We start from the raw sequence: 26,827 nt of genomic DNA on the forward strand, positions 1-26,827 counted from the left end.
ATAACATGTTAGTGTTAAGGAATATGTGAGAAGAGGTAATCTCAGGTAGTATGGTCAATCACTATACCAACTAAGAGAAGAAAGGCTAGCAAAAAGATACAGATGAATTGCTGTAAGTCTATTTTCATTTTCTTAGACCTCAGAAGACCAAAATGTAAGACCTGAAAATATTGGAGTCTTGACAGTCATACTAATCTGAATGAAAATTGTCAATAGGGATGCAGTAGTAATAATACAAACTTTTCCTGCAGTACTATCCTAGAATCCTGTATATAACTGACAATTCCAAAAAGCGCCACCTTGTGGCGCTTTTTTGGAATTGTCAGTTATTGTTTAATTTGAGCTTAATATGTACTGACTGAAGATGCCTGTGACACACAGGTGAAAATTATACTATTAAATAATCTTTGTATGTGAGTTTTTTCCGTTATTAATTTTGTATTGATATGTCTACTCACGGTATACCTCTTTCAAAACTTGATGATTTATTATGATTATCTGTTATCTGTCTCTCACCAGATGTCAGGCTAGAATCAACAGTTGACCAAAGTAGAAATGCTGTGTAGTACAATGTGGTGAATCACTGTGCAGTTTGTCTCCCTGAGAGAGAGAGAGAGTGTGTATTCCTAATGATCTCAAAAGGTCAAAAATGCTGAATAGCTATGTAAAATTTCATGCAATAAATTAATTTAATTTATCAAACTCAATTTTACTTTTTAGGCTGAAATAATGTAAAAAAAATTCATGTAAGATTCCTTTTATCTGAATATAAATTAACTAAATTAAAAATTGTACCAAACAATTCATTTAAATATTGTACTTAAATTCAGAGAAAATGATATTAACATTTAAGAATAATGTATCAGAAAAGTTCACAACAACTTGCAAATAAATTGATCGCTTAAAGCAAAGGACCTTCAGCAAGAAGACCAGAGTGACGTCACTGTGCCGACAGCTAATTACAGACATTCAAAAGTTAAGAACAAAGAGCAAGGAGCATATTTAAGGGGACTACTAAGGACTGCTAAAAGGGAGGAAAGGAGAAGACTTGGCCTTTTTACTACTGCTACAGCAGGTGTTTTGGTTCCCAATTGGCCGAGTAGAGGAAGGGAAAAAAGGCGATGGAATGGAGTATGCAACCGGAGGTTTAGCGCTCATCATCGGAGCTACGTCATCAGCAATTCCTCCAGAATGCTCCAGGAGGCCTGCAAGGAGCGACCGGCAACATACATCCCATTGGATAGCTTTCTGTGATTCTTGCAAAAGGCTTGATGTCAGGACAATGAATTAGCCAATGGTGGAATAAGAGAAATGGAGTACAGAAATGTCTGAGTCAAGAATGTGTCCTGTATAAAGGAAAGAATTCAAGATATCCTTACTGAGGTTTAGCTCATGAAAAGGGACTGTAAGCTTACTGAAAGAATTGTGAGTAAACTAATGATATTATTTTTCTTGTAACTTAGATAAGTGAGAATTGTAAGTGTTACAAAAAGTATAGTTTTGTAAGGTATTGTAAAATAACAAGGTAGAACAAGTGTATATGCATTGCTGGTGCAAGGAATATTTCCTGATCGTATTTATGTTAAAGGGGGCAATTATTCTATACCTATTGTAAACAACGTGTTTTATAGTGCTAAGTTGAGTGAAAATGTTAAGTGAACAAAAAAAAAAAAAAAAAAAAAAAAAAAAAAAAAAAAAAAAAAAAAATGCAATATAAATATAATGCTTCAATGATGTAATAATTTTGCTGAAGTTAGATATGTTAAGAAAGTTAATCATTTCACTGTGTTGTAATTTCAAGTTAGGATAAAATGTTTTGTTTAAGCAACAACTGATCTGATCTTGTATTTTACTGATTTGAATTTGCAATGCACAATAATTTCATAAAAAATTTGTACCTGTGTGCATGAGCAGATTTAGGATAGCTACGACTTGCTGAAATGTTAGGAGGATTTTTGCTGAGACCTTACCTTTGTTCATACTCTTATTATTCTTAGACTATATTAATTTTTCTAGACTGGTGCAGTCATTAATAAAAATAAATTTGTCTAGAAGAAGGGTCTGAGAGAATAAGTGTACTGCAAATCATTTAGTCAGCAATAGTTGAAAAAACAGGCAGCTTAACAAACGGTAGGAGCAAAGGGCAAGGGTAAGAAATAAAGGGGGGGGGGGGTATAAAAGGTTAAGACAGGAGGTCTTAGTGAACAAAGAAAGTAAGGAAAATAAGAGATTAATGAAAATAGACTAGATTTAGTAGATAGAATAAGTTTTTACAATGGTGCTGCCCGATAAGATTACAAGCTAATGGGTTAACAATTAGACCATACATTAGATAAAATACCAATAAAAACAAGTACAATAAATCACCTCCGTAAGATTTTACCAGCTATAGCTATTTTTTTCAAAGTAAAGTTAATACTACAATACAGTTCAATTTTTACATTATGAATAATGCAGATGATAAATATATCAAGTATTGGTATAATCAATTTTATTACAATGTTGAGAATTTAATTCTATTAAACTCCAATTTTCAGCAATACAGGGTATATCTTCACTTTGGAATTACTGTGCTAAAAATTTTAGATCTCATATCCTGAAAAGGTTATGTAGAATGGCCAATGAGAAACCTTGTCAATTCATAGTTTTTTTTTTTTCCTATGGGATTACATAAAGGATAAATGCACACCTAAAAAGTGATAACTACATTGCTTAGTAAACTGAACTTTTCCCTATCTAAATCATATACTGTTATCCTAAACTATCCTGCATGAAAATGGTATTATGCAGATGCTACCATGAGTAGCATCTGCATAATACCACTGAATAGTAATATCACTGAATAGTACTTCAGTGGTACTATTTGCATAGTACCACTGAAGAAAGAAAACAGTAAGCAGCATTTTAAAGGAAACAAAATTTAGCTTTTCTGCTTTTGACCACATTATTTTTGACTGGTTATAAAGTTAGATCTATTCTTTCTATCTAACACATGAAGTGCATTTTATGGGAAAGAGCAATTTTTTCAATTTAAGAACTACTACTACAATATCATATAATTTTCCCCTTTCTTAATAACACAGTTCTTAGCATATAACAGAAGATATACATTAAACTTTAAAAGGTTGTAGACCTCATTACTCTATTCACTGTGATCAATAACCATCTGTGGTGTCCCACTGTTAGGTTTCTAGAAACTTAACTGTTCAAATTATCTACCATGATATTTGGAAAACAAACAGCACTATACAGCTATTTTTCTACCTCTAGCATGTTTAGACATGTTCTCATAATGTAAATACCTATCCCCTATACAACTTATGGGCAAATCATATGCCTGACACATGGTGCTATACAACTGCATGATAAAACTAAAATTTTCTGACAACTGTGCAAGAAATTCAAATGTAATGGAATTACTTAAATTTCAGTGTGTGTGTGCAAATATACACAAGTGAGTAACACTAAAATACAAATAAGAAATATCTAATTTTAGTCTTCATAACTCTTAGAGAAAATAAACATGAAATCATACAAAAATATTTTTAAATAACATAATCAAATTCTAATTCTAACCAACCATTAAACATTTCTAGATGCAAATAACTTAGAAAGCATAAATTGATAATGCTAAACTTAAAAAGAATGAATAAAATGCTTTACCTTATAAAATGATAATTTTTATTAGTCCTGGTTAACAAGTTCCAAGATGGCAACTCTACAAACAGAAAATAAATTAAATAAATACATGCACACACATTTACCTATACTTACATGACTACTGACAAAATGTCTTTTTTAGAAAGTTTATCTTGGGTATAATATATGTTAAAGATGCCAAACTATTTTAAACCTGGTTTTACTCCACTTCCCAAGTAAACAAACAGACAAATAAGTCAAGTTTGCGCCAGCACATATTGCAAGTCTAGGTGACCCGTAAAGTAGTACAAATCTAGGCAACTCGTGGTAAAGGTGGAATAAGCTCTGATCACTATTCTTAATATTTACCCTTAATGTAAAGCCCATCTCCTTGAGGAGATGTATGATGCTATGCATTAAAGGCAAGGGGCCACTACCCAGACCGGTTTCTACCTTTATTGAGGTCTCATCAGTGGGAGCCAGGCTTAGAAATACCAAGGTTAAGTAATACAGAGCTTACAAGTATTTTATCAAAACAAGTTACCATAAGGTGCTTTGATCTTATTAAATAAAAATCTCAGGATGAGAGATAGATGTAGAAAGTTTTTTACCTTGGGTATAATATATGTTAAAGATGCCAAGCAATTTTACACCTGGTTTTACTCCATTTCTCAAGTAAGCAAACAGACAAATAAGTAAGTTTGCGCCTGCATGTAGTACAAGTCTAGGCAACTTGTGGTAAAGGTGGAATAAGCTCTGATCACTACATCCAAGGTAACAAACTTTCTACATCTATCTCTCATCTTGAAATTTTTATTTAATAAGGTCAAAACACCTTATGGCAACTTGTTTTGGTAAAATACTTATAAGCTCTGTATTACTTAACCTTGGTATTTCTAAGCCTGGCTCCCACTGATGAGACCTCAAAGGTTGAAAGCAGTCTGGGTAGTGGCCCCTTGCCTTTAATGCATAGCATCATACATCTCCTCAAGGAGATGGGCTTTGCATTAAGGGTAAATATTAAGAATAGTGATCAGAGCTTATTCCACCTTTACCACGAGACTTACCACGAGTTGCCTAGACTACTTTACGGGTCACCTAGACTTGCAATACATGTTGGCGCAAACTTGACTTATTTGTCTGTTTGCTTACTTGGGAAATGGAGTAAAACCAGGTTTAAAATAGCTTGGCATCTTTAACAAAATGTCTTTTGTTATAAGAGGAATTTAAAAAGATGGAAATCTACAAAGTTCCTTTATTTTTTCCACAATCTTTTCATTCAGCACTTCTGAAGTTTGAACTTCTGTTCAGTGGTAACAATACATTTCCAATCATTTCATAAATCAGGTGTTTGTGATATGTGAATAAGTCTTTAATAGCAGTTTGCACAGTGTATCATTTTTCTGAAGAATCAGAATTTTGATCATAGTTTATGAATTTCATAAAGATCTGTGAGTATCTTACATAACTTAACAGTGAAATTGATAATGAATTCATTGTTTTTCTGTTGAATCATACTCCTAATTTCATTTCTCAAAGAAAAGTGTAGCTCCTCCAGATATGTTTTATACATGTAAAAATGTACAGAAAAATTTCAAAGTTATTTACTTCTGGTTTGGTACAGCAACAAGGAAGTAATTCATAAAAAATGTTTTTTTTTTTTTTTTTTTTCCCCTCTTGCAATTGGTGTAAATGAACATCATTTCTCATTAATATTTTAATTTTATTAATGAGAAAATTTTTTTCATTTTTCACTAATCATGAAATTTGTAAAACCAAGCAAGAAATAATTTATTTTCTTGATTTTTGATTGGTTTGTTTTCACGTCCCTAACTCTTCAGTATTTTTTCCCTACTCAAAAACTTATCTATTAATTGATTCATAATTAAAAATCATAAGCAAGCAAATAAACTGCCACCTGATTTGTTTCCTTGGATGAAAAATCCTGCCACCTTCATGAGATCAGCACTCACTCACCTTCACACAACAAGTTTATTAATAACAATTCTTTGCATCCTAGACTGACATCAAACCCAGCTCTTTCCATCGACATTACCTACTACTTATGCAACATGTTTTAAGATAAAGAGGCATTATTTTTGGGAAGATTCCCATGTTACTCCTCTAAGTAAATATTATTTTTATGGCTATTTAGTCTATTTTTTGTTTAGGAGTGCCCCTTGTATAATGTCATTGGGCTTTTTACTAAAATTTTAGGGCATTACTGATGTTTTATATACACAGATATATTAATACATAGGAGGAATAATTTGGACATATCTTTGTAAGATGTAGCTGGCTGTCTTCTTATTCAGCGACATCCTGGCTTATGGTGATATACATTCATCTGCTGTTAAAGGAAGGAAGTATGATTGAAAGGAAGGGGTGAGAGGGGTGGGATAGGAAATGTGGGTGTAGAGAGATGTGGGAGAATTATTGGTGAGGCAAGAGGTGTGTGAACTTGTTGAAAAACCAATCTTTTTATTATTATTTTATTATTAAAGGTGGACAGAGAATACCTTGGGAGGGAGGTGAAAAATAGAAATTTCTGAGGAAGGAGAAGGATATGATGGGATAAGATCAGGGGTGGGAGTAATGGGATGCAAGCCATTTCGACAGTGAGTCGTCTTTGAACCTTCACAGAATGTTCATCCTCTGAAAACACCCAACCTTGTGTCATTTGGTATTACAAAAGGTGAGAACTACGAAGTGAGATGACCTCAGGAACTACTACTTTTCCTTTCCATGATATGACTAATCGCTTCTGCTCCTTTGACCAATTAGCATCACTCTGTCTCCAACTCCTGCATTGAAGATGAAGGCAAATCTTCATTTTCTGTTACTGCATCCAAGATGAAGGCAAATCGCCTTCTTCCATGCCAGTAACTAAGAACCAAACTCATCCTGTGATTTTTCAGTAAAAGACATAATAGTAATAATCTGAATATTAAAAAAAGCTCTTGGTCCCAATGGCATTGCTCCAATCACACTCAAACACAGTACTCTGGAGATAACACCTGTCCTCTGCTGTCTCTTCAATCTTCAATACTCAGCTGCATTTATTCCAACACTTGGAAACAATATATCCAATCTATTCCAAAGAAGGTAAATAAAAGCCTGTTGCCCAACTACTCACTGCCATGATCTCAATCCTCTACAAACTAATGTTATCAGCAGTGAACTTCATTACCTAGAGTCCCATCAGTTAATCAGTAGCCATCAATATAGATTCTACCAATTTATATCTACAACTTATCACTTAGCCTACTTCAGCTACCACTGGATACATGCCATGCCATGGAAAGGTTCAGAGACAACTGCACTGCCACCATTTCTAGGACTTTTGATTGTGTTTGGCATCAAGACCTGCTTTGCAAACTGCCTTCCTTCAGTATACCTGCCATCCTCAGTAACTGGACAGCAACATTCTAGTCATTCACTGCATGTCATGGCAGATATCACCCTCTCTTCAAGTTTTGCCCATCAATGCAGAAGTGCCAAAGGTTCTATTCTATTGCATATTCTCTCTCCATTACATAAACAACCTATGCTCAGTTACCACTTACCTATCCACAGAGTGATGTTGATAGTGCACATCATTCATCCTGCTCTTTTGACAAGCCATATATTTCTCAAACGTTCCTAGCTTCAAGATCATCTGCAACCTTAAACACTTATCTCCATTACCATCCTTTGGTGGGACAAGGCTAACCTAGCCAACTTCAATGCCACCAAAACACAGTCCTGACCTTCCCTTACCCTCAGTAATATGTACATTGCAAGTCAAGATGAGATCTCTCCTTGGACTGACATCAACTCTCATCCTCTCTTGGCATAAACACATCACATCAATAGCATCATCAGCCTCTAAAAAAAAAACTACGCTTTTTCTGCTCAAGAAGCTATTCTAAAATGCACTCAGCTATTAGCCCTGTACAAATCCCAAATTCCCCACCCCATTCTTAGAACTTAAAACCTCCCTAAAAATTCTTTATGCTGTCCAGAGGAGAGTAATTCAGCTCACTGGTCCTTTTTCCTCACAGATGCAGTGTTTCAGCACTATGTCTACTATTTTTTGTTATTATTATTATTTCATGGTCACTGAACATGCTCCAGTGAACTTGAAAGCATCATTTCTCTACTTTCTGTTGGATTCGGTTAAAACAAGAACAGCAGATGCCCAACATAAATTAAAGACACCAAGAAATTATATTCTTGATTTCATCCCTTAAGCAAACAAAATTTGCAAGTGAAGTAACTTCATGACTGGATTACTTGTATATAGAAGCTAATGACTTCACATCAATTGCCTTAGTATCCCATAATTCAAGGCACATCCTTAAAGACGTAAAAAAACTTCCAACAAGTAGCTCTAATCCAGAGTATTTTAGTAAAAAGGTGCAACACCTTTTGACTACTTGCATATGGGGAAATATATGACTTCTGCATTACTTCAACCTTGGTATCTCTTCTGGTTCTAGCTCCCACTGGCAACACATCAATAAAGATTTAAAACTAGTCTCTGGGTAATGGCTCTTCCCATAATGCATAGCATTATGTCTGTAAGGATAATTGCTTTGCATTATGGGATACTAATAAATGATATTGAAGTCATTAACTTCTATATACAAGTAGCCCATCATGAAGTCACTTCATGTGCAAACTTTGTTTGCTTATACTTGGATGAAGGATGAAAAAAAGAGTATAATTTTTTGGCATCTTTAACTTATATTACAACCAAGTGAGAAAACTTTTGACTGATGCCCAACATCCCTTTTCAGTACAAATGCAAACATATCAAACCAGTTTCTTCTCTTCCTCATTTATGTCATCTACCTCTGGAACAGCAATCCAATTTTATGAAATTTAATGTAAGCTATGATATGCAGTTCAGCAGTATAGTTACTAAATCTGGCAGATTTAGTAACTAATTTTAATAATTTTAATTTTGCATAGGCAGGTATAAAATCTTAGTATGCTTTGTTTCATTTCTTTTGTTGCTAAACACTGATCAACAAGGTTTAAAACACACTCATCTGCTCATCCATGAGTGAGAAGTTTTAGTTGACTAGTAAAGAAATCAGAACAGAGGAATGTCTCAGTTTGACATAATGCTAATTCTATAGCACATTATTATTATTATAGTAGTAATAAATTAACTCTCCTAGAGCCAAAGACTCATCAAGAGTGAGAGAGAGAAATTTATACATTACAAAATGTCCACTGATTTATCACAGTGAGTCTTTCTGCCTGCAACATATATTGAACCTTAAACTTATTCGCATTCTTATCATACACAGCACATTTGGGCAATGCATTCAATATGCCCATCACTATATAAAAAAAAAATAATAATAACTTCAATCTATCCTCATAGCTAACATTCCACAACCCTGAAATAATTTCTGTCAACCATCTGTACCCTCTACAAACATCTTCATCTCCTCCAAATCCAAGTGATTAGATTTGAGCAGGGTTTTTTTTTTTTTTTTTGGTTGTTTCTCTTACTATGCATGTGTTGAAGAGTCCTGAACATTATAAATGTATGTTTTGTCAATTATCACTGATTTTTATAATAATGGAATAGAAGCAATAAGAGGATAGGATACTTGCATATCAATATCTCTAACTTAAACCTTCCATAAAGTAATCAACCAATTGCAACACAGTAACCTAAAACAGATGCACAATGGATACAAAATGTGTCTTATTTCGTAACTGCTGATGGAATATGCAGAATTTGAACCAGTAATAATGAATATAAAAACATGGAGAGTCAAGAAAGAAGTCTTATTAATTTTCCTAAACGATCTTTAAATTCATTCTAAAAATGCAACCAAGAAGCATTTCAATTTTTTTAGAACTTCATAACTGAGAGGACACCTCCACATAGTCTTTAAAGGAATGTGGAGAACCGACCAGGGATTCTGACCTAATGTCCCATCCTCACTGTCTCGTGGTGCACCATTAGGTATCTACCTGGACACTGAATGAACGAGGATGAGCTGGCAATTTGGGATTTAGCTGACCAAACTGTATTCTTATTGGGTTAAACCACAATATAAAATGATAGTAGAACATAACAGAATTTTATGCTGGCTGGGGAGTCACCCAGTTAAACAAGCCCCCCCCCCCGTTGTTTTAGCTAGGGAACCAGGGTGAACAGCAAAAAGTCAGCTACTGAAATCATGAAACACACCCCAAATCAACATTAGAGTTCAAGATCGGTACTATCAACATAAGAAGCTTGAATGGCAAAAGGATAAGTACCAGATCGACATAATAGGGGTGACAAACTAAAAAGGCAAAAACTGATGAGATCTTTCTGAGCAATAAATACAAAATGTTATATTCAGGCATTGCCAATCAAAGAAAAGAAGGAGAAGGGCAAATATCAGAACGGGGAACCAGATAATGAGACTTATTTGGGCATATGGTACTAAGGTAGAAATGGAGGAATTTTTTGTGGCTTCAGAGAAAGCAACTGATGTAATGAAAAAGGAAAAGTTGGTCCTGGTTGGAGATCTAAATAGCAGAGTAGGAAATTATTCAAATTAAGTGGATATTAAATCCAACATTATTTCAAAGCCGAATAGTGAAACTGCAAGAGTTTCATGCCGAATATAGAATAGAAACTATAAAGGTTTCGGTGGATCCAAGCGTAAGCAACCCTTTCGTGACACAGGCAACTCGTAGTAAAGGTGGAGTAAGCTCTGATCACTATCCTTAGTATTTTCCATAATGTAAAGCACATCTCCTAGCAGAGATGTATGATGCTATACATTATGGAGGAGGAGGTCAATACCCAGACTGGTTTCGACCTTTTTTGAGGTCTCATCAGTGAGTAGGTAGACCCAAAATGTAAATACCCAGGTTGTAGCAATGCAGAAGTTATACTTTACCATACGATTTGCCAAGTGGTGTCACATCACAAAAGGCACCAAGAATTACTGAAATAGAAAGCCAAAAGGCTTCACTTTGGCGTATTTACATTTTGGGTCTACCTATTCACTGATGAGACCTCAAAAAAGGTCGAAACCAGTCTGGGCAGTGTGAGCCCCCCCCCTCCATAATGTATAGCATCATACATTTCTGCTAGAAGATGTGCTTTACATTATGGAAAATACTAAGGATAGTAATCGGATCTTACTCCACCTTTACTACGAGTTGCCTGTGTCATGAAAGGTTTGCTTATGCTTGGATCTGCCGAAACCTTTATTTTCTATTCTATATTCAGCACGAAATTCTTGCAGTTTCTCTATTTAGCTTTGAAATAATGTTATATTAAATATCCACTTAATTTGAATAATTTTGCATCGCCAAAGTGAAGCCTTTTGGCTCTCTATTTCACTAATTCTTGGTGCCTTTTGTGATGTGACACCAAATGGCAAATCGTATGGTAAAGTATAACCTCTGCATCACTACAACCTGGGTATTTACATTTTGGGACTACCTACTCACTGATGAGATCTCAAAAAAAGGTTGAAACCGGTCTGAGTAGTGACCCAGACCTGCGAGGTCTGGGTCATTACCCAGAACTATCCACCATGGAGTTCTGAAAATTCAGAACTTCATGGCGGACACAGGAAGTTAAAGAGGCAGTGAAGGAAAAGAAGAAAGCATATCAAAAGTTCCTGGCAAATAAGTCAGCTTGTGACTCTTAGAGAATACAGACACAAATGTAAGAAAGCTAAACACTGAAAAACTAGCTAAACAAAAGTAATGGAAAGACTTTAGTAAGAACATAGAAAATAAATATCAAGAAGGTAGCAAAATATTCTGGAAGCTGTTAAAAAAGCTCAGTAATAGAGGAAAGAGTGCTGTAAAAAGAATTAGAGATGATAAAGGTGGCATGAAAACCGGAGATAAAGATATCCTTGATGTATGGAGTAATTACTTTGAAAAATTGCTAAATGAAACAAGCAATGATGACAGCACAGTGGTAAAAAACAATCAACAGGCATGCAATCAGGAATACACATCTATATTTGAAGTAGAAAAAGCCTGAAATGTGGAAAAGTAGCTGGAGTAGAAGATATTCAACCAGAAATGCTCATGTATGAAGGTATAAAAGTCTTGCAGTGGCTGCACTGCACAGTTCAGAAGGCCTGGGCAGAGAGATGAATTCCAAATGATTGGAGTAGAGCGCTCATAATACCCATATATATATAGAAAGGAAATAAAACTGAATGTGAGAATTACAGAGATATTTCTCTACTGAGTGTTCTTGGTAAGATATATGCAAGTATACTGGAGGATTGCTCAGAAGGATTATGGAAGAGCAACTTGATGAAAAACAAGCTGGATTCAAGACAAATAGAGGCTGTCAGGGTCAGATTTCACTTTACGACAAATAGTTGAGAAATCATGGGAATACAACAAAGAACTGTATTTAAGTTTTGTAGACCTGCAAAAGCATATAACAAGGTGTCAAGAGAAAAGCTATTCAAAATGATTCAGTTATATGGTGTCAATAGAGTATTATGTCAAGCAATACTTAGTCTTTAGTTGAGTTGTAAGTCAGTGGTTAGGATTGAAGTACAGGAAGGTGGTTTGACATTAAATCTGGTGTTAGACAAGGAAAATTAGAAATGTTAATCTCAGTTCTTTACATTATATGGATGATGTTATACTTCTAAATAAATCTGATACAAGTCTGCAAGATTCCCATGAATAAATGTTGTAATAGATATGGCAGGGGTGCTTAAGGGTCAAAGCTGTATAACTGAGAAGATACCTCCAGATAGCCTTTAAGGAATGCGGAGAACTGACCAGGGCTTCTGACCTAATGTCCAATCCTCACCTTCTCGTGGTGCACCCTGTTGGGTATCTACTTTGATGCTGAACAAACGAGGATGGGCTGGCAATTTGGGATTTAGCCGACCAAATTGTATTCTTATTGGTTAAACCAAAATAAAATATGATGGTACAACATGACAAAATTTCATGCCGGCTGGGGCATTGCCCAGTTAAACAAGGCACCCGTTGTTTTTGCCAGGGAACCAGGGCGAACAGCGAAAAGTCAGCTACTGGAACAAATTTGAAAACAAACTCCAACTCAACATTACCAGAGTTAAAGATCGGTACTATCAATGTAAGAAGCTTGAATGGCAAAGAAATGGAGCTAGCTGAGGAATTAGATAAGTACCAGATCAACATAATAGGGATGACAAACAAAAAAGACCAAAACTGGCGAGATCTTTCTGAGCAATAAATACAAAATGTTATATTCAGGCAATGACAATCAAGAAAAAGAAGGAGTAGCCATAGTATTCAACACAAAATACGAGGCTAATCTTCTTGAATGGCAGTCAGTCTCAAGTAGAGTAATGTGGGCAAATATGAGAATGGGGAACTGGACAATGAGACTTATTTGTGCCTATGGTCCCACAGAAGGTTCTACTAAGGTAGAAGTGGAGGAATTTTTGAGGCTTTAGAAAAAGCAACTGACAAAATGAAAAATTGGTCCTTGTTAGGGATCTAAATAGCAGAGTAGGAAATGATTGTGAGACATACAAAAATATTTTGGGAAAATTTGAAATATTGAAATAGACAACAGAATCAAAGCTGGTATGGTAGGAAGTCAACTGAATACATTTATCTGGAATAAGAGAGAAATTAGTCAAAACACTAAATTAGCTGTATACAACACAGTGTTCAAGCCAATTTTGACTTATGGATCTAACAGCTGGGTTAGAAATAAAACAGTTGACCAAAGACTAGAGGCCGCAGATATGAGAGTCCCGAGAAAGATTAGGGGGGGTGAACAGATGCATCAATGGCAATATCATATTAAAAATTAGAATATTAGGAAAGAATTTGACATTGTTAGCACCCAGGAATGTATTATCAGAGCTAATCTCAGGTGGTATGTTTACTTTAACAGAATGAGAGAGGAAAGATTAGCAAAACAAGTGTTCTCTGCCAGGTTGGCAGGAAAAAGACAGAGGAAGACCAAGATATAGGTGGATTGATACAGTAAAATGTGTCTCAGAAGACAGAAATATAAGATCTGATAATGTTGGAGTCTTGACAGATAAGAGATTGATTTGGAGGAAAACAGTTGATAGTAAGTTAGTAATGATGTAAGTTTTTCACATGTAGTACTATCATAATATCTTGTATACACCCCCCCCCCACCCCTTGAGGATTCATGTCAGGAATTTGATGATAAACGAGAAAACATGTTATCTTTTCTCAGTTACCTGTTTATTGCTTACAGATCATGCATCACAGATAAAATGCGAGTTTTTTCCCTTCGTGCCACAGACTGATAAACACTAATATATGTGTTAACATTTTTGCTTCAAAACTGGTAGTTATATGGGGTAAAAATAACTGGTATACCTCTCCCTCGATAAAGGTTAAAACCAGTCTGGGTAGTGACATTCCCTCCCTTAATGCATAGTATTATACATTTCAAGAAGGAAGTCAGCTTTGCCTTATGGGACACTAAGGCATTTGATGTAAAGTCTCTGCTTTTATAGCCTACATTTGTTTGCTTACACTTGGATAAAGGATTGAACAATTGTTGGCAAGTATAATTTACATTCTAACTAAGCGAAAAAACTTTATCCAAGTGTAAGCATATAATGTTTGTGTGTGAAGTATCTTCACAACTAGGTCAGTTGTACATAGAAGCCAATGAATGTATGAAAGGAAGTGTGCTTCGTATTATGGGATACTAAAGCAAATGAAGTCATCAGCATACAAATACGGGTAGCTAGTTGTAAAGATACTTCATGCACAAACCTTGTTTGCTTGCACTTGAGTAAAGAATTAAACAAGAATATAATTTCTTAACAAGTATAATCTTTGCAACCAAGTGACAAAAATTTCTACAACTTTTCCTGATCCAGAGTATTCTAATAATAAGATAATAATATCACTTTTTACTACTTGTATATGAGAAATTTATACCTACTGCATTAATTCAACTGTGGTATTTGCTCCCATTGACAAGACCCAGCAAGTTCTAGGACTGTGCTTTATCAAGCACAGTCCTGCTGATGACTGTGCTTTATCAAGCACAGTCATCAGCATACAAATACGGGTAGCTAGTTGTAAAGATACTTCATGCACAAACCTTGTTTGCTTGCACTTGAGTAAAGAATTAAACAAGAATATAATTTCTTAACAAGTATAATCTTTGCAACCAAGTGACAAAAATTTCTACAACTTTTCCTGATCCAGAGTATTCTAATAATAAGATAATAATATCACTTTTTACTACTTGTATATGAGAAATTTATACCTACTGCATTAATTCAACTGTGGTATTTGCTCCCATTGACAAGACCCAGCAAGTTCTAGGACTGTGCTTTATCAAGCACTTCAATAAATGCATATCCAAGGAGATGAGCATTTCTGCTCATCTCCTTTACCTATTACCGAGTGAAGCAACCATTGAGTATCTTGGAATAATTAAGAGTTAACAAGTTAAAATGATCCTTTGGATCACTCATTGAGGCTAGAGTGATCTAGGATTGCCTAGATTTTGGAGAAGAACCTATTACTTACAAAGAGGTTTGGGTTGTGATCCCACCCTCAATGTATAGCATTATGCATGTGTCTAAAATGAAGAGTGTTTTGCATTATGGGATACTTTAAGGCAACCGATGTTGAGTTTTCAGCCTCTATATACAAGTAACCTAGTCATGAAGATACCTCACAGACTGTTTGCTAACACTTTGATAAAGGATCAAACAAGAATATAATTTCTTGGCAAGAATAAATTACTTTGTAGCCAAGTTAAAAGACTTCTTATAGTTAAAAGACATGTATCTGAAAATGAAAACATCTACAGTATTCAAGATGTAGTGCAATTGCTAAAAATTCTATATGGGAGAAACTAATCAATCTGAAGAAATCTGTACCAAAAAAATCTGGATGTCAAAATGTCACATATCATATTACTGTATTAGCAGGACTTAAAATACACATCCACAGAAAAAAATGAGAGACTGGAAAAACATTTGTATTCCCTTTTTTTTTTTTTTTTTTTTAAAAAAAAAAAAGGGAATACAAATCAATCATCTTATCATACTGTACTTTGAAATGGAACCAAGTAATAAAGCCATACAATGTTATGAAAACTAATGAAAAAACAATTTCAAACTAGCACACTAAATCCATGATAAACGTTATTTGCATGAACTACAACAATCAAATATGAAGCTAGGCAAGTAACATTTAATCACTCCAGTTAGACTATCATCATCAATATTGGTTTGAAAACATTAACATAAAAAGAAGTCTTTTTGTGTTGAATTGTTATTTTATGTATATTTTTTGCTGAGGACATGATAATTAAGATATGATAATTTATGTTTAGTTATTTTTTTATGTAAGAAAAATCTGATATATTAACAATTTAATTATGGTTTTAATAGTAAATAAGATTTACTATAATACTGGAGTAGATAAGATTATAGCAAATAATTTATTGTAATAATTAAGACGTACACTATTTCTTTAACATAACCTTAAGTACTTCATAGTGGTATACAGTGCACAATAAGTAACGTACAATAAGTTTCTAAGAGCAATCATTTCTAACTTTCTAGACCAAGAGTGATGGATGTTCAAGTAAATGAGGTTGTTAATTTACTAATGAAGCAGAACTGCAAAATAAATTAGAGGTTTGTGCAGTGGCATTCATTTCACTTTCATACCACTTGTGGCACTAAACAACTTTATGAATTTGTAAATTACTTGTGGTCCATTCCACATTTGAAAAACTTTTGTCAATAACATTTGTAGCAGTCTACAACACACCGAAGAGATTTAGTTGTGGTTTAGGATCTAGGTATTTCAGTGGATGATAATATATACAAATAAATGAACATAAGCTGTTCCTTGCCACCAAAATTCATGAAATGGATCTCTTTAAAATGAAAGAGACCTCTAATAATGCATATCTAATTAAGAACTACCAACCAATATTGCCACATCCACTAAAAAGCTCCCTCTTTAATCATAATTTAAAAATTGCATTTATCTAACCTGTACTAATCATCTTCTTTACTGAGAAAACAGCTAATTCAGTTAGTTTACAAAAAAATTATTACAAGCACAGATAGACTAATTTCTCAGTAATCATTCCATTTAGTCATTTTATTTTTGCCTTGTCCTCATCAACTGTTTTGACAAAGAAATAAAAAATTGCATGTAAAAATCCAAAATTATTTTCAGCATTATCCAACTATGTTCATTAGGATAAGATTCAAGAAAATAAAAGATAATTAAATAAAAATAAAAGCACAAACAAATATGCAAAGTAAAATAACCTATATAGTAACCAATCAGTTTTTTGCAACAAAATGTTTTCAAAGTTCCACCATCTTCTGCCTCACAGTTGGGTGATGCATCTTGTATATCATGTAATTATGTTAAAAGCAGGTCTTACTCAGATGATACAAAGAAATCCTTATTACACAGTCAAAGGAAATGATGGGATGCTACTATTGTCAGACCATCATTCTAATTAAGAATTGCACAGTGTCTTCTTAACAGAAGATCTACCAAGAAAGGAAGTACACAATGAAAACAATATACAAGTAAATTTACATAAGAAAGTCATCAAGCAGATGTGAGTAAATATCAGAATGGAGAACTCAACAATGAGATTTATTTGTGCCTATGGTCACACAGAAGGTTCTACTAAAGTGGTAGTGAGGAATTTTTCGAGGCTTTAGAGAAACAAACTGACTCTATGCAAAAGGAAAAGGTGCTAATTAGCTCTCCTTGCTGGAGAACTCAATAGCAGAGTAGGAAATGATTGACAGACATACAACAATACTTTGGAAAAATTTGGAGAAAAGTGCAAAGCTAATAATAATGGCAAATACCTGTTGGATTTCTGCTCGGAATATGGACTGGTATTACTGACACAATGTTCCAAAATAAAAATGTGCACAAATTCACATGGAGAAAAGAGGCAAGAATGCAAAAAGTCTCATTGATGTGTTGATAATGATGTTTTCTCACTGGTGCAGGCGACTAGAGTGTACAGAGGATTTAAAATTGGAAGTGATCATTTAGTCTTCAGCAGGATAAAATAGAATTTCATACTGAAAAGAACATGTAAGAAAGTTTTAAAGCAAATAAAAGTTGCAGCTCTTAGATGTGAACTGTAGACTAAAATACACAAACATTATTCAAGAAAAAATGAAGGAGTTAACAGGAACCAAACCTTGGATATTCAGTGACAAACCTTCTAGAAAACATTGATTGATTCATCCAGAGAGGCATGTGATCCAGTTGTCTGCAAGGATAGAAAGTTCAGAACTCCATGGTGGACACAGGAAGTTAAAGAGGCAGTGAAGGAAAAGAAGAAAGCATATCCTTTCTTTTAGGGTTAAACGGTGATCAGCATTCATTTTAAAAATTTTATGGAATTTACAACCGTGTTAAAAAAAACTTTTTTTATTATCCCGACGTTTCAATCTTCACATCAAGATCATCATCTGGAGCGTACATAAATATACAGGAGAAGCTGAGTTACATCATTAACTATAAGCTAGAAAAACAATGATTTGATCACGTTATTCTACTGGTGTGACCTCTAGTGGAAAAAAAAAAAAAATAAAATAATAAATTTTTACATCAAGCTAAATTCTATTTTTACAATGACAGGAATAAACATTCTTTTAGATGGTTTTCTTTCAGAAACAATCTGTGTCCTATTTTTAGTATTACAATTCTTATTTTTGATTTACAATACTGGATTTTCTACAGTCCTTGTTTATAGTTGTTCTTAGTGAGGAAGGTCGAATATATACCTTCCATAATTTTGGGATTCTTAAACCATCATTGTTGTTCAGATTGGGGTGGTTGCTGATAATCTCACAGGCTTCCTTGAATTTCCGTTCATTATATGTTCTAGTGTGATGTAGACAGCTGGTGGTTTTCCAGTCAATTCTGTGTAAGGTATTCCACAGGGTATGATCAGAAAGGCCAGCTTCACCATAATTATTATATTTAATGTGTCGTTTATGTTCTTTTTGTCTAATAGGAATAGTGCGTCCTGTTTCTCCTATATATGGTATCTTGCAAGTACAATAAATCCAGTATAGGTCCTCGAGTTACGTTGGAGATCCGTTCCTACGGACCAACATAAGCCGATTTTCGATGCAAGTCGGAATTGCAGTAGTCTAAGTTACTTACCTAACCTAAAACACCCTAAAGTCATACGTATATATATCAAGAAACAGAACTAGGCCATAGGAAAATGAAAGGGTGAACATAATTACTGTATAGTACAGAAAAATGACAAAAATGAAACTGTAATAAAAAAAAAAAAAACATAAAACAATGTTTTTGCCTTTTCTTGAATTAACATGAGGCTAATTGGGATATGGCGTTGATGCTGGTCTTCCATCCAAAGAACAAGAAGCTTTTCCATCTCAATCATGAGCCTACTGCGTTTTTTCGTAATCACAGTTGATTTCATGGGCGCCAATCCTTTCACGTATTCAAGGATGCGAACTTTATCCTTGATAATAGTCCCAACTGTGGTACAACTTAAGTTCAATGTGCGGCCGATGTTTGTTGGCGTTTCTCCCTTTTTTGCCCTTTTAATAATGTCTAATTTCCCTTCTAACGTAATGGCTTTCCTTTTCTTCAGCACACTGCCATCGGAAGAGTCTGCCTTACGTTTGGGAGCCATATTGAAGGGTAAAAAGCGACGCCACCTCTCCCAAACAAACGCTGCATAATGGCATATTCTTCCGCCGCGCTCACAAACAAATTTGCCCGTGACGTTTGAATTTTACATCGTGCTGCTTCAAATCGAAATTTATTTTTTAAATTATTTATGGGATTACCGCCGTAAAGTCGAAATGATGCATGTCGAGGACGATGTAGGTCGAGGACCCCCTGTATATTAGATAATGTAACATGATTCTCAGTGGTTATTTTCCTTTCAGCTTGCAACAGCTTCTCTCACAGCACTTTATCAGAGATAGAGAATGCCTATTCTTTACATAAAAGGCATCTTGGAATGTTTCTCTAGGATGCGAAAAAATGATTTCCAGATGACCTACAAGCTAGTGAACCAAGATTTTTTTCCTTCCAACAAAGATAAAATTACTCTTATGGCACACTCTGGAGGTAATAAGATTCTTGCCATATTCCTATTTCTGTCAGACTGATCATACTTGAGATAAATGACAACCTGAACATTGTAATGACATTTGTTTTATGTTATCTTGAGACTTCTGGTCCTCCAGAGTATCTTTTGCAGCAAATCAGAAGTGCATCTCAACTCTTACAAACTTGAGATGAAATTTCAAGGAATGTGATGAAGCCTTTTGTTATTCTAATTGGAACAGCAGCTAAGGGCTTAAATATTTCAAAATTTTGGGAGTTGGTGACTTTGAACTGCTAATTTAAGCTTTTTTTTCTCTATGTGTGTGCTCACTTGACATCTACAGATGCTGTTGGTCACTCAGATGCTTGGTGATGTGCCACACCAGGCCTTGCCGTGTAGTCCTGTTTTTGCTTTTCTGGCTGCCTCAACTCTGAAGATCAGTCACTCCACACACGCCATCCATCCATCTCATTCTACCCTTCCTCTTTTTCCAGGAACTTTACCTTCTATTACTGTTCTGTAAAGTCCCCCTTCCATCCTTTCGATGTGTCCAAAATATTTTAACTTTCTTCTGTCAATATTCTTAAGGAGCATTAAAGTTCTACTGATCTTGTCTAACACCCATTCATTTGTGTACACCTTTCAGTATATGATATCCTCAACAGCCTTCTGTAACACCATATCTCAAAAGCAGATATCAATTTCTTATCTGACTTCTTTAGGTTCCAAATCCTCACATCCATAAGTTGCTGTTGGAAAAACAATTGCATCCAAAATCCTCAACTTTGTTCCCATGGATATAGATTCATCCTTCCAGATTTTAGACTGGTCTTTGACTGTTGTTTTAGCCATTCCTAACCTTTTTTCTGACATCTTCTGAACAGCAATTCTTCACATTTTTAAAAAATACTTTTATTTACTTAGCCTTTTATTTTCTAATACTGTCCTCAGAACAATAAAAAGAATGCACTTTGTAATATTTCTGCCTCTCTTCCATTCTTGCTTCATGTAACTGTTCAGTTATTTTGAAGTTTTGATGAGCTTCAGAGCTTGACAAATTTCTGCTCATGAAATGTGTTTTCATATTAAATGCTTGATTTTTTTCATCATCATCAAATTCCTGACATGTATCCTCAAGGGGGCGTACAAGATATTATGATAGACTACATGAAAAACTTACATCATTACTAACTTCCTATGAATAGTTTTCCTCCAAATCAATCTGTTATCTGTCAATAATCTTATGTTCTGTGTTCTTCTCAGGCACTTTTTACTGTATCAACCCACCTAGATCTTGGTCTTCCTTTGAGACTTTTTCCTGCCAACCTAGCAGAGAACACTTGTTTTACTAATCTTTCCTCTCCCATTCTCTTTGTGACAATACCACCTGAGATTAGCTCTGCTGACACATTCGTGGATGCTAACAATGTCAAGTTCTTTCCTAATATCCTCGTTTTTAATATGATATTGCCATTGATGCAATCTGTTCATGCCCCTAATCTTTCTCAGGACTCATATCTGCGGTCTCTAGTCTTTGATCAAGTGTTCTACTTCTAACCCAGCTCTCAGATCCATAAGTTAAAACTGGTTTAAATACTGTCTTGTATATAGCTAATTTAGTGTTTTGACTAATTTCTCTCTTATTCCATATACATTTATTGTTGACTTCCTACCATACCAGCTTTGTTGATTCTGTTGTTTATTGCCATATTTAATTTACCATCTTCACTGAAAATTGTACCTAAGTAGCTGAAATGTTTTACTTGTTCTATAGGCTCTCTATTCACAATGCAGTTGATATTTTCAATGTTTCTGCCTATTTACATGTCTTGTTAATGCTGGCCTTCATGCCATAACTATTACAAGAGTTATTCAATTTAGTCAGGGAATCTTGCAGACTTGTACCAGATTTATTTAGAAGTATAACATCATCCATGTATTGTAAAGAGCTGAGATTAACATTTCTAATTTTGATATCAGGTTTAATACCACTTTCCTTCATAATGTGATCCATATAGATAATGAATAACAGAGTGGGATAATATACATCCTTGTCTAACACCAGATTTAATGTCAAACCACCTTCTTGTACTTCCTTCAATTCTAACCACTGACTTACAACTCAGCTAAAGACTAAGTATTGCTAGACATAATACCCTTGACACCATATAACTATCATTTTGAATAGCTTTTCTCTTGACACCTTGTTATATGTCTTTTGCAGATCTACAAACTTAAATACATTCTTTGTTGTATTCCCATGAGTTCTCAACTATTTGTCATAAAGTGAAATCTGATCCTGACCACGTCTATTTGACCTGAATCCAGCTTGTTCTTCACCAAGCTTGCCTTCCACAATCTTTGTCAATCATTTCTCAAGTATACTTGGATAAATCTTACCAGGAACACTCGGTAGGGAAATACCTCTGTAATTCTCACATTCAGTTTTATTTCCCTTTTTATATATGGGTATTATGAGAGCTCAACTCCAATCATTTGGAATTCATCTCTCTGCCCAGGCCTTCTGAACTGTGCAGTGCAGCCACTGCAAGGCTTGTATACCTCCATACTTAAGCATTCTGGTCAAATATCATCTACTCCTGCCACATTTCAGGCTTTTGATGGATTTCTTTACTTCAAGTATACATATGTATTCCTGGTTGCAAGCCTGTTGAGTGTTTTTTACCACAGTACTGTCACTGCTTGTTTTATTTAGCAAGTTTTCAAAGTAATTACTCCATACATCAAGGATATATTTTTATCCAGTTTTCATGCCACCTTTATCATCTCTAATTATTCTTACAGCACCGTTTCCTCTATTTCTGAGCTTTTTTTAAGAGCTTTCAGAATATTTTGCCACCTTCCTGATATTTATTTTCTATGTTCTTACCAAATTCTATATCCATGGGAACAAAGTTGAGGATTTTGGATGCAATTGTTTTTCCAACAGCAACTTATGGATGTGAGGATTTGGAACCTAAAGAAGTCAGATAAGAAATTGATATCTGCTTTTGAGATATGGTGTTACAGAAGGCTGTTGAGGATATCATATACTGAAAGGTGTACACAAATGAATGGGTGTTAGACAAGATCAGTAGAACTTTAATGCTCCTTAAGAATATTGACAGAAGAAAGTTAAAATATTTTGGACACATCGAAAGGATGGAAGGGGGACTTTACAGAACAGTAATAGAAGGTAAAGTTCCTGGAAAAAGAGGAAGGGTAGAATGAGATGGATGGATGGCGTGTGTGGAGTGACTGATCTTCAGAGTTGAGGCAGCCAGAAAAGCAAAAACAGGACTACACGGCAAGGCCTGGTGTGGCACATCACCAAGCATCTGAGTGACCATACAGCATCTGTAGATGTCAAGTGAGCACACAGAGAGAAAAAAAAGCTTAAATTAGCAGTTCAAAGTCACCAACTCCCAAAATTTTGAAATATTTAAGCCATTAGCTGCTGTTCCAATTAGAATAACAAAAGGCTTCATCACATTCCTTGAAATTTCATCTCAAGTTTGTAAGAGTTGAGATGCACTTCTGATTTGCTGCAAAAGATGCTCTGCAGGACCAGAAGTCTCAAGATAACATAAAACAAATGTCATTACAATGTTCAGGTTGTCATTTATCTCAAGTATGATCAGTCTGACAGAAATAGGAATATGGCAAGAATCTTATTACCTCCAGAGTGTGCCATAAGAGTAATTTTATCTTTGTTGGAAGGAAAAAAAATCTTGGTTCACTACCTTGTAGGTCATCTGGAAATCATTTTTTCGCATCCTAGAGAAACATTCCAAGATGCCTTTTATGTAAAGAATAGGCATTCTCTATCTCTGATAAAGTGCTGTGAGAGAAGCTGTTGCAAGCTGAAAGGAAAATAACCACTGAGAATCATGTTACATTATCTAATATACAGGGGGTCCTCGACCTACATCGTCCTCGACATGCATCATTTCGACTTTACGGCGGTAATCCCATAAATAATTTAAAAAATAAATTTCGATTTGAAGCAGCACGATGTAAAATTCAAACGTCACGGGCAAATTTGTTTGTGAGCGCGGCGGAAGAATATCCGTTATGCAGCGTTTGTTTGGGAGAGGTGGCGTCGCTTTTTACCCTTCAATATGGCTCCCAAACGTAAGGCAGACTCTTCCGATGGCAGTGTGCTGAAGAAAAGGAAAGCCATTACGTTAGAAGGGAAATTAGACATTATTAAAAGGGCAAAAAAGGGAGAAATGCCAACAAACATCGGCCGCACATTGAACTTAAGTTGTACCACAGTTGGGACTATTATCAAGGATAAAGTTCGCATCCTTGAATACGTGAAAGGATTGGCGCCCATGAAATCAACTGTGATTACGAAAAAACGCAGTAGGCTCATGATTGAGATGGAAAAGCTTCTTGTTCTTTGGATGGAAGACCAGCATCAACGCCATATCCCAATTGGCCTCATGTTAATTCAAGAAAAGGCAAAAACATTGTTTTATGTTTGTTTTTTTTATTACAGTTTCATTTTTGTCATTTTTCTGTACTATACAGTAATTATGTTCACCCTTTCATTTTCCTATGGCCTAGTTCTGTTTCTTGATATATATACGTATGACTTTAGGGTATTTTAGGTTAGGTAAGTAACTTAGACTACTGCAATTCTGACTTGCATCGAAAATCGGCTTATGTTGGTCCGTAGGAACGGATCTCCAACGTAACTCGAGGACCCCCTGTACTATAATTCTTGTCTTAGAGAAACCTCAGTAGAGCACATAAAAAGGTTTGATAACTCTTGAGATGTGTGATTCATGGAATTCCACTGAATGCAGATTTCACTATAAACAAAAACAGGGGTATATAAGTGCATCAAGGAACAGAAGGACTGCATATTTTCTTTTGTTATTGTAAATTTTATTGTAGGAAAAATGTTGATTGTGCCTATAAATACACTGAATTCTTCGGCAAAGCCAAATGGCCAAAGAGAAAATGCATCATTAGCAAAACCAAATGGAAGAGCAAGGAATGATAGTGAAAGGACATTCTTGAAAGTTTTACTTTAAGTAGATAGATATTGACAAGGAGAGTTTTTTTTTTTTTTTTTTTTTTTTTTTTATACGCATGGATAGGCTTATGTGTTTGTCAGACATGTTTGTAATAGATTTCACAGTTTGATATGAACACAGATGATTAAAAAAAATAACTATTTATTAACTTAAAAGTTAATATTTCGCTGGTATTATATCCAGCATCTTCAGAACACACAACACAAAGTTTGTTACAAATGCAAAACAACCACAATCCGGTGTAAAAGTGGGGCTAGTAAAAGTAATTGCAGTGTGCAACACAAGACTAAAGTCCTAATATGGCGCCATCTAAGTTTAAAAAAAAAATTCAAAGTTTTGAAATAGTAGTCCAAATGATAGCCTTAGAAAGTTTGAAAAAATGAAATAAAATAAAAGTAATAAATGTTAATTTGGTCTTAAGATGACTGTCTCCCAAATCTTTGATAGATTTATACAGCCATACTTCTTAAGGTTTGGAGTATGTTTTAAGGCTTCTGTTGATTCCAGAAACAACCTCTTTGACTTGTAGAAGCTTCTGTGCATTACTTTTGTTTTTTTCCAATTGATCCTGTGTGCAGGGGTATCCAAAGCATGGTCTGCCAGACCCAACTTGCCATAGCAAAAGTGTTGGATATATTTTTTGTGTTCACTGAGGCAGATGTTCACAGTTCAGGTCTGGCAGACCATGCTTTGGATACCCCTGCACACAGGATCAATTGGAAAAAAACAAAAGTAATGCACAGAAGCTTCTACAAGTCAGAGAGGTTGTTCCTGAAATCAACAGAAGCCTTAAAACATACTCCCAACCTTAACAAGTATGGCTGTATAAATCTACCAAAGATTTGGGAGACAGTCATCTTAAGCCCAAATTAACATTTATTGCTTTTATTTTATTTCATTTTTTCAAACTTTCTAAGACTATCATTTGGACTATTATTTCAAAACTTTGATTTTTTTTTTTTTAAACCAAGATGGCGCCATATTAGGACTTTATTCTTGTGTTGCACGCTGCAATTTCTTTTACTAGCCCCACTATTACACTGGATTGTGGTTGTTTTGCATTTGTAACAAACTTTGTGTTGTGTGCTCTGAAGATGCTGGATATAATACCAGCGAAATATTAGCTTTTAAGTTAATAAATAGTTATTTTTTTAATCATCTGTGTTCATATCAAACCATGAAATCTATTACAAACAATTGACAAGGAGAGTATCACATACCCTTCAACTTACATGTAGAGGTTACCTTTCCACAAGAAGCAACCGAATGAACTAAAAGTAACTAAGTTAACAATGTCAGCCAGAAAATCTTTATAAAGTAAGTAGTGATATCTCTGAAATTATATTGTTGTGGTTATACTATTCATTCATTTAATAAGGATTCATTTCTAAATAACTTAGGGAATTGAAACAACGTAGATCCGAATATAAATTAAATTATATTTTAATAGATATTTCTGATATTTCGGCAATGTCACATTGCCATTTTCTAAAGGAACTTACAAAAAGGCAGGTGCACACAGGCAATAACAATACAGTAACTGAGAATGAAGATTTGAAGCTATCGTTCTCCTAGAAGTCCTGATGGTGCCCTCTGGCGGGCTAAGTAGGCGTTCTTGGTCGTTGGGCTGAAGGTCTGCTGATGTATGCCTCCCAAATTTGGAGCAGTCGCATACAACCAAATTTGTTAAGGTTTGGAGAGTTTCTTAGGGCAGAGGCTGATTCCATAAATAATCTTTCGAATTTATATTTGCTCCGGTGTATTATTGTTGCTTTCTTCCACCGTATTCTGTGGCGAGTATCCAGAGCATGGTCTGCAAGACCAGAATGGCTATACTTGTAAAACCGGATGTAGTCCTTGTGTTCAGAAATTCTGATATTCGCTGTCCTGCCTGTTTGGCCAAAGTACGACAGTTTACAACTGCAAGGGACCTGGTATACACCAGGTAGGTCTAGGGGAAGTGGGGTCATGTTTTTTTAGAATTTTGGTAATTTTTTCTGAGGTGCCTCGGATGTAGGGAATGGTGATGGATTTAGAATAATCTTTT

At 34.9% G+C, this 26,827-nt stretch overlaps 1 protein-coding gene across 3 annotated transcripts in view; it reads right to left on the minus strand.

Moving 5' to 3' along the window:
- Positions 1-26,827, minus strand: part of Gpat4 (Glycerol-3-phosphate acyltransferase 4) — a 470,968-nt gene that overhangs the window by 335,155 nt on the left and 108,986 nt on the right. For all 3 annotated transcript variants that reach the window (XR_016548355.1, XM_090393085.1, XM_090393086.1), the window contains exon 5: positions 3,664-3,718. Coding sequence is in view for 2 of the 3 variants with exons in the window: in XM_090393085.1 (XP_090249211.1) it covers positions 3,664-3,718 (55 nt within the window). In the remaining variant the exon portion in view is untranslated. The remainder of the gene's footprint in view (positions 1-3,663; positions 3,719-26,827) is intronic.

Source organism: Typopeltis vanoorti, chromosome 5, assembly GCF_054136105.1.
Source record: "Typopeltis vanoorti isolate ZY-2024b chromosome 5, IOZ_Tvanoo_1.0, whole genome shotgun sequence".
NCBI classification, from domain to species: domain Eukaryota; kingdom Metazoa; phylum Arthropoda; class Arachnida; order Uropygi; family Thelyphonidae; genus Typopeltis; species Typopeltis vanoorti.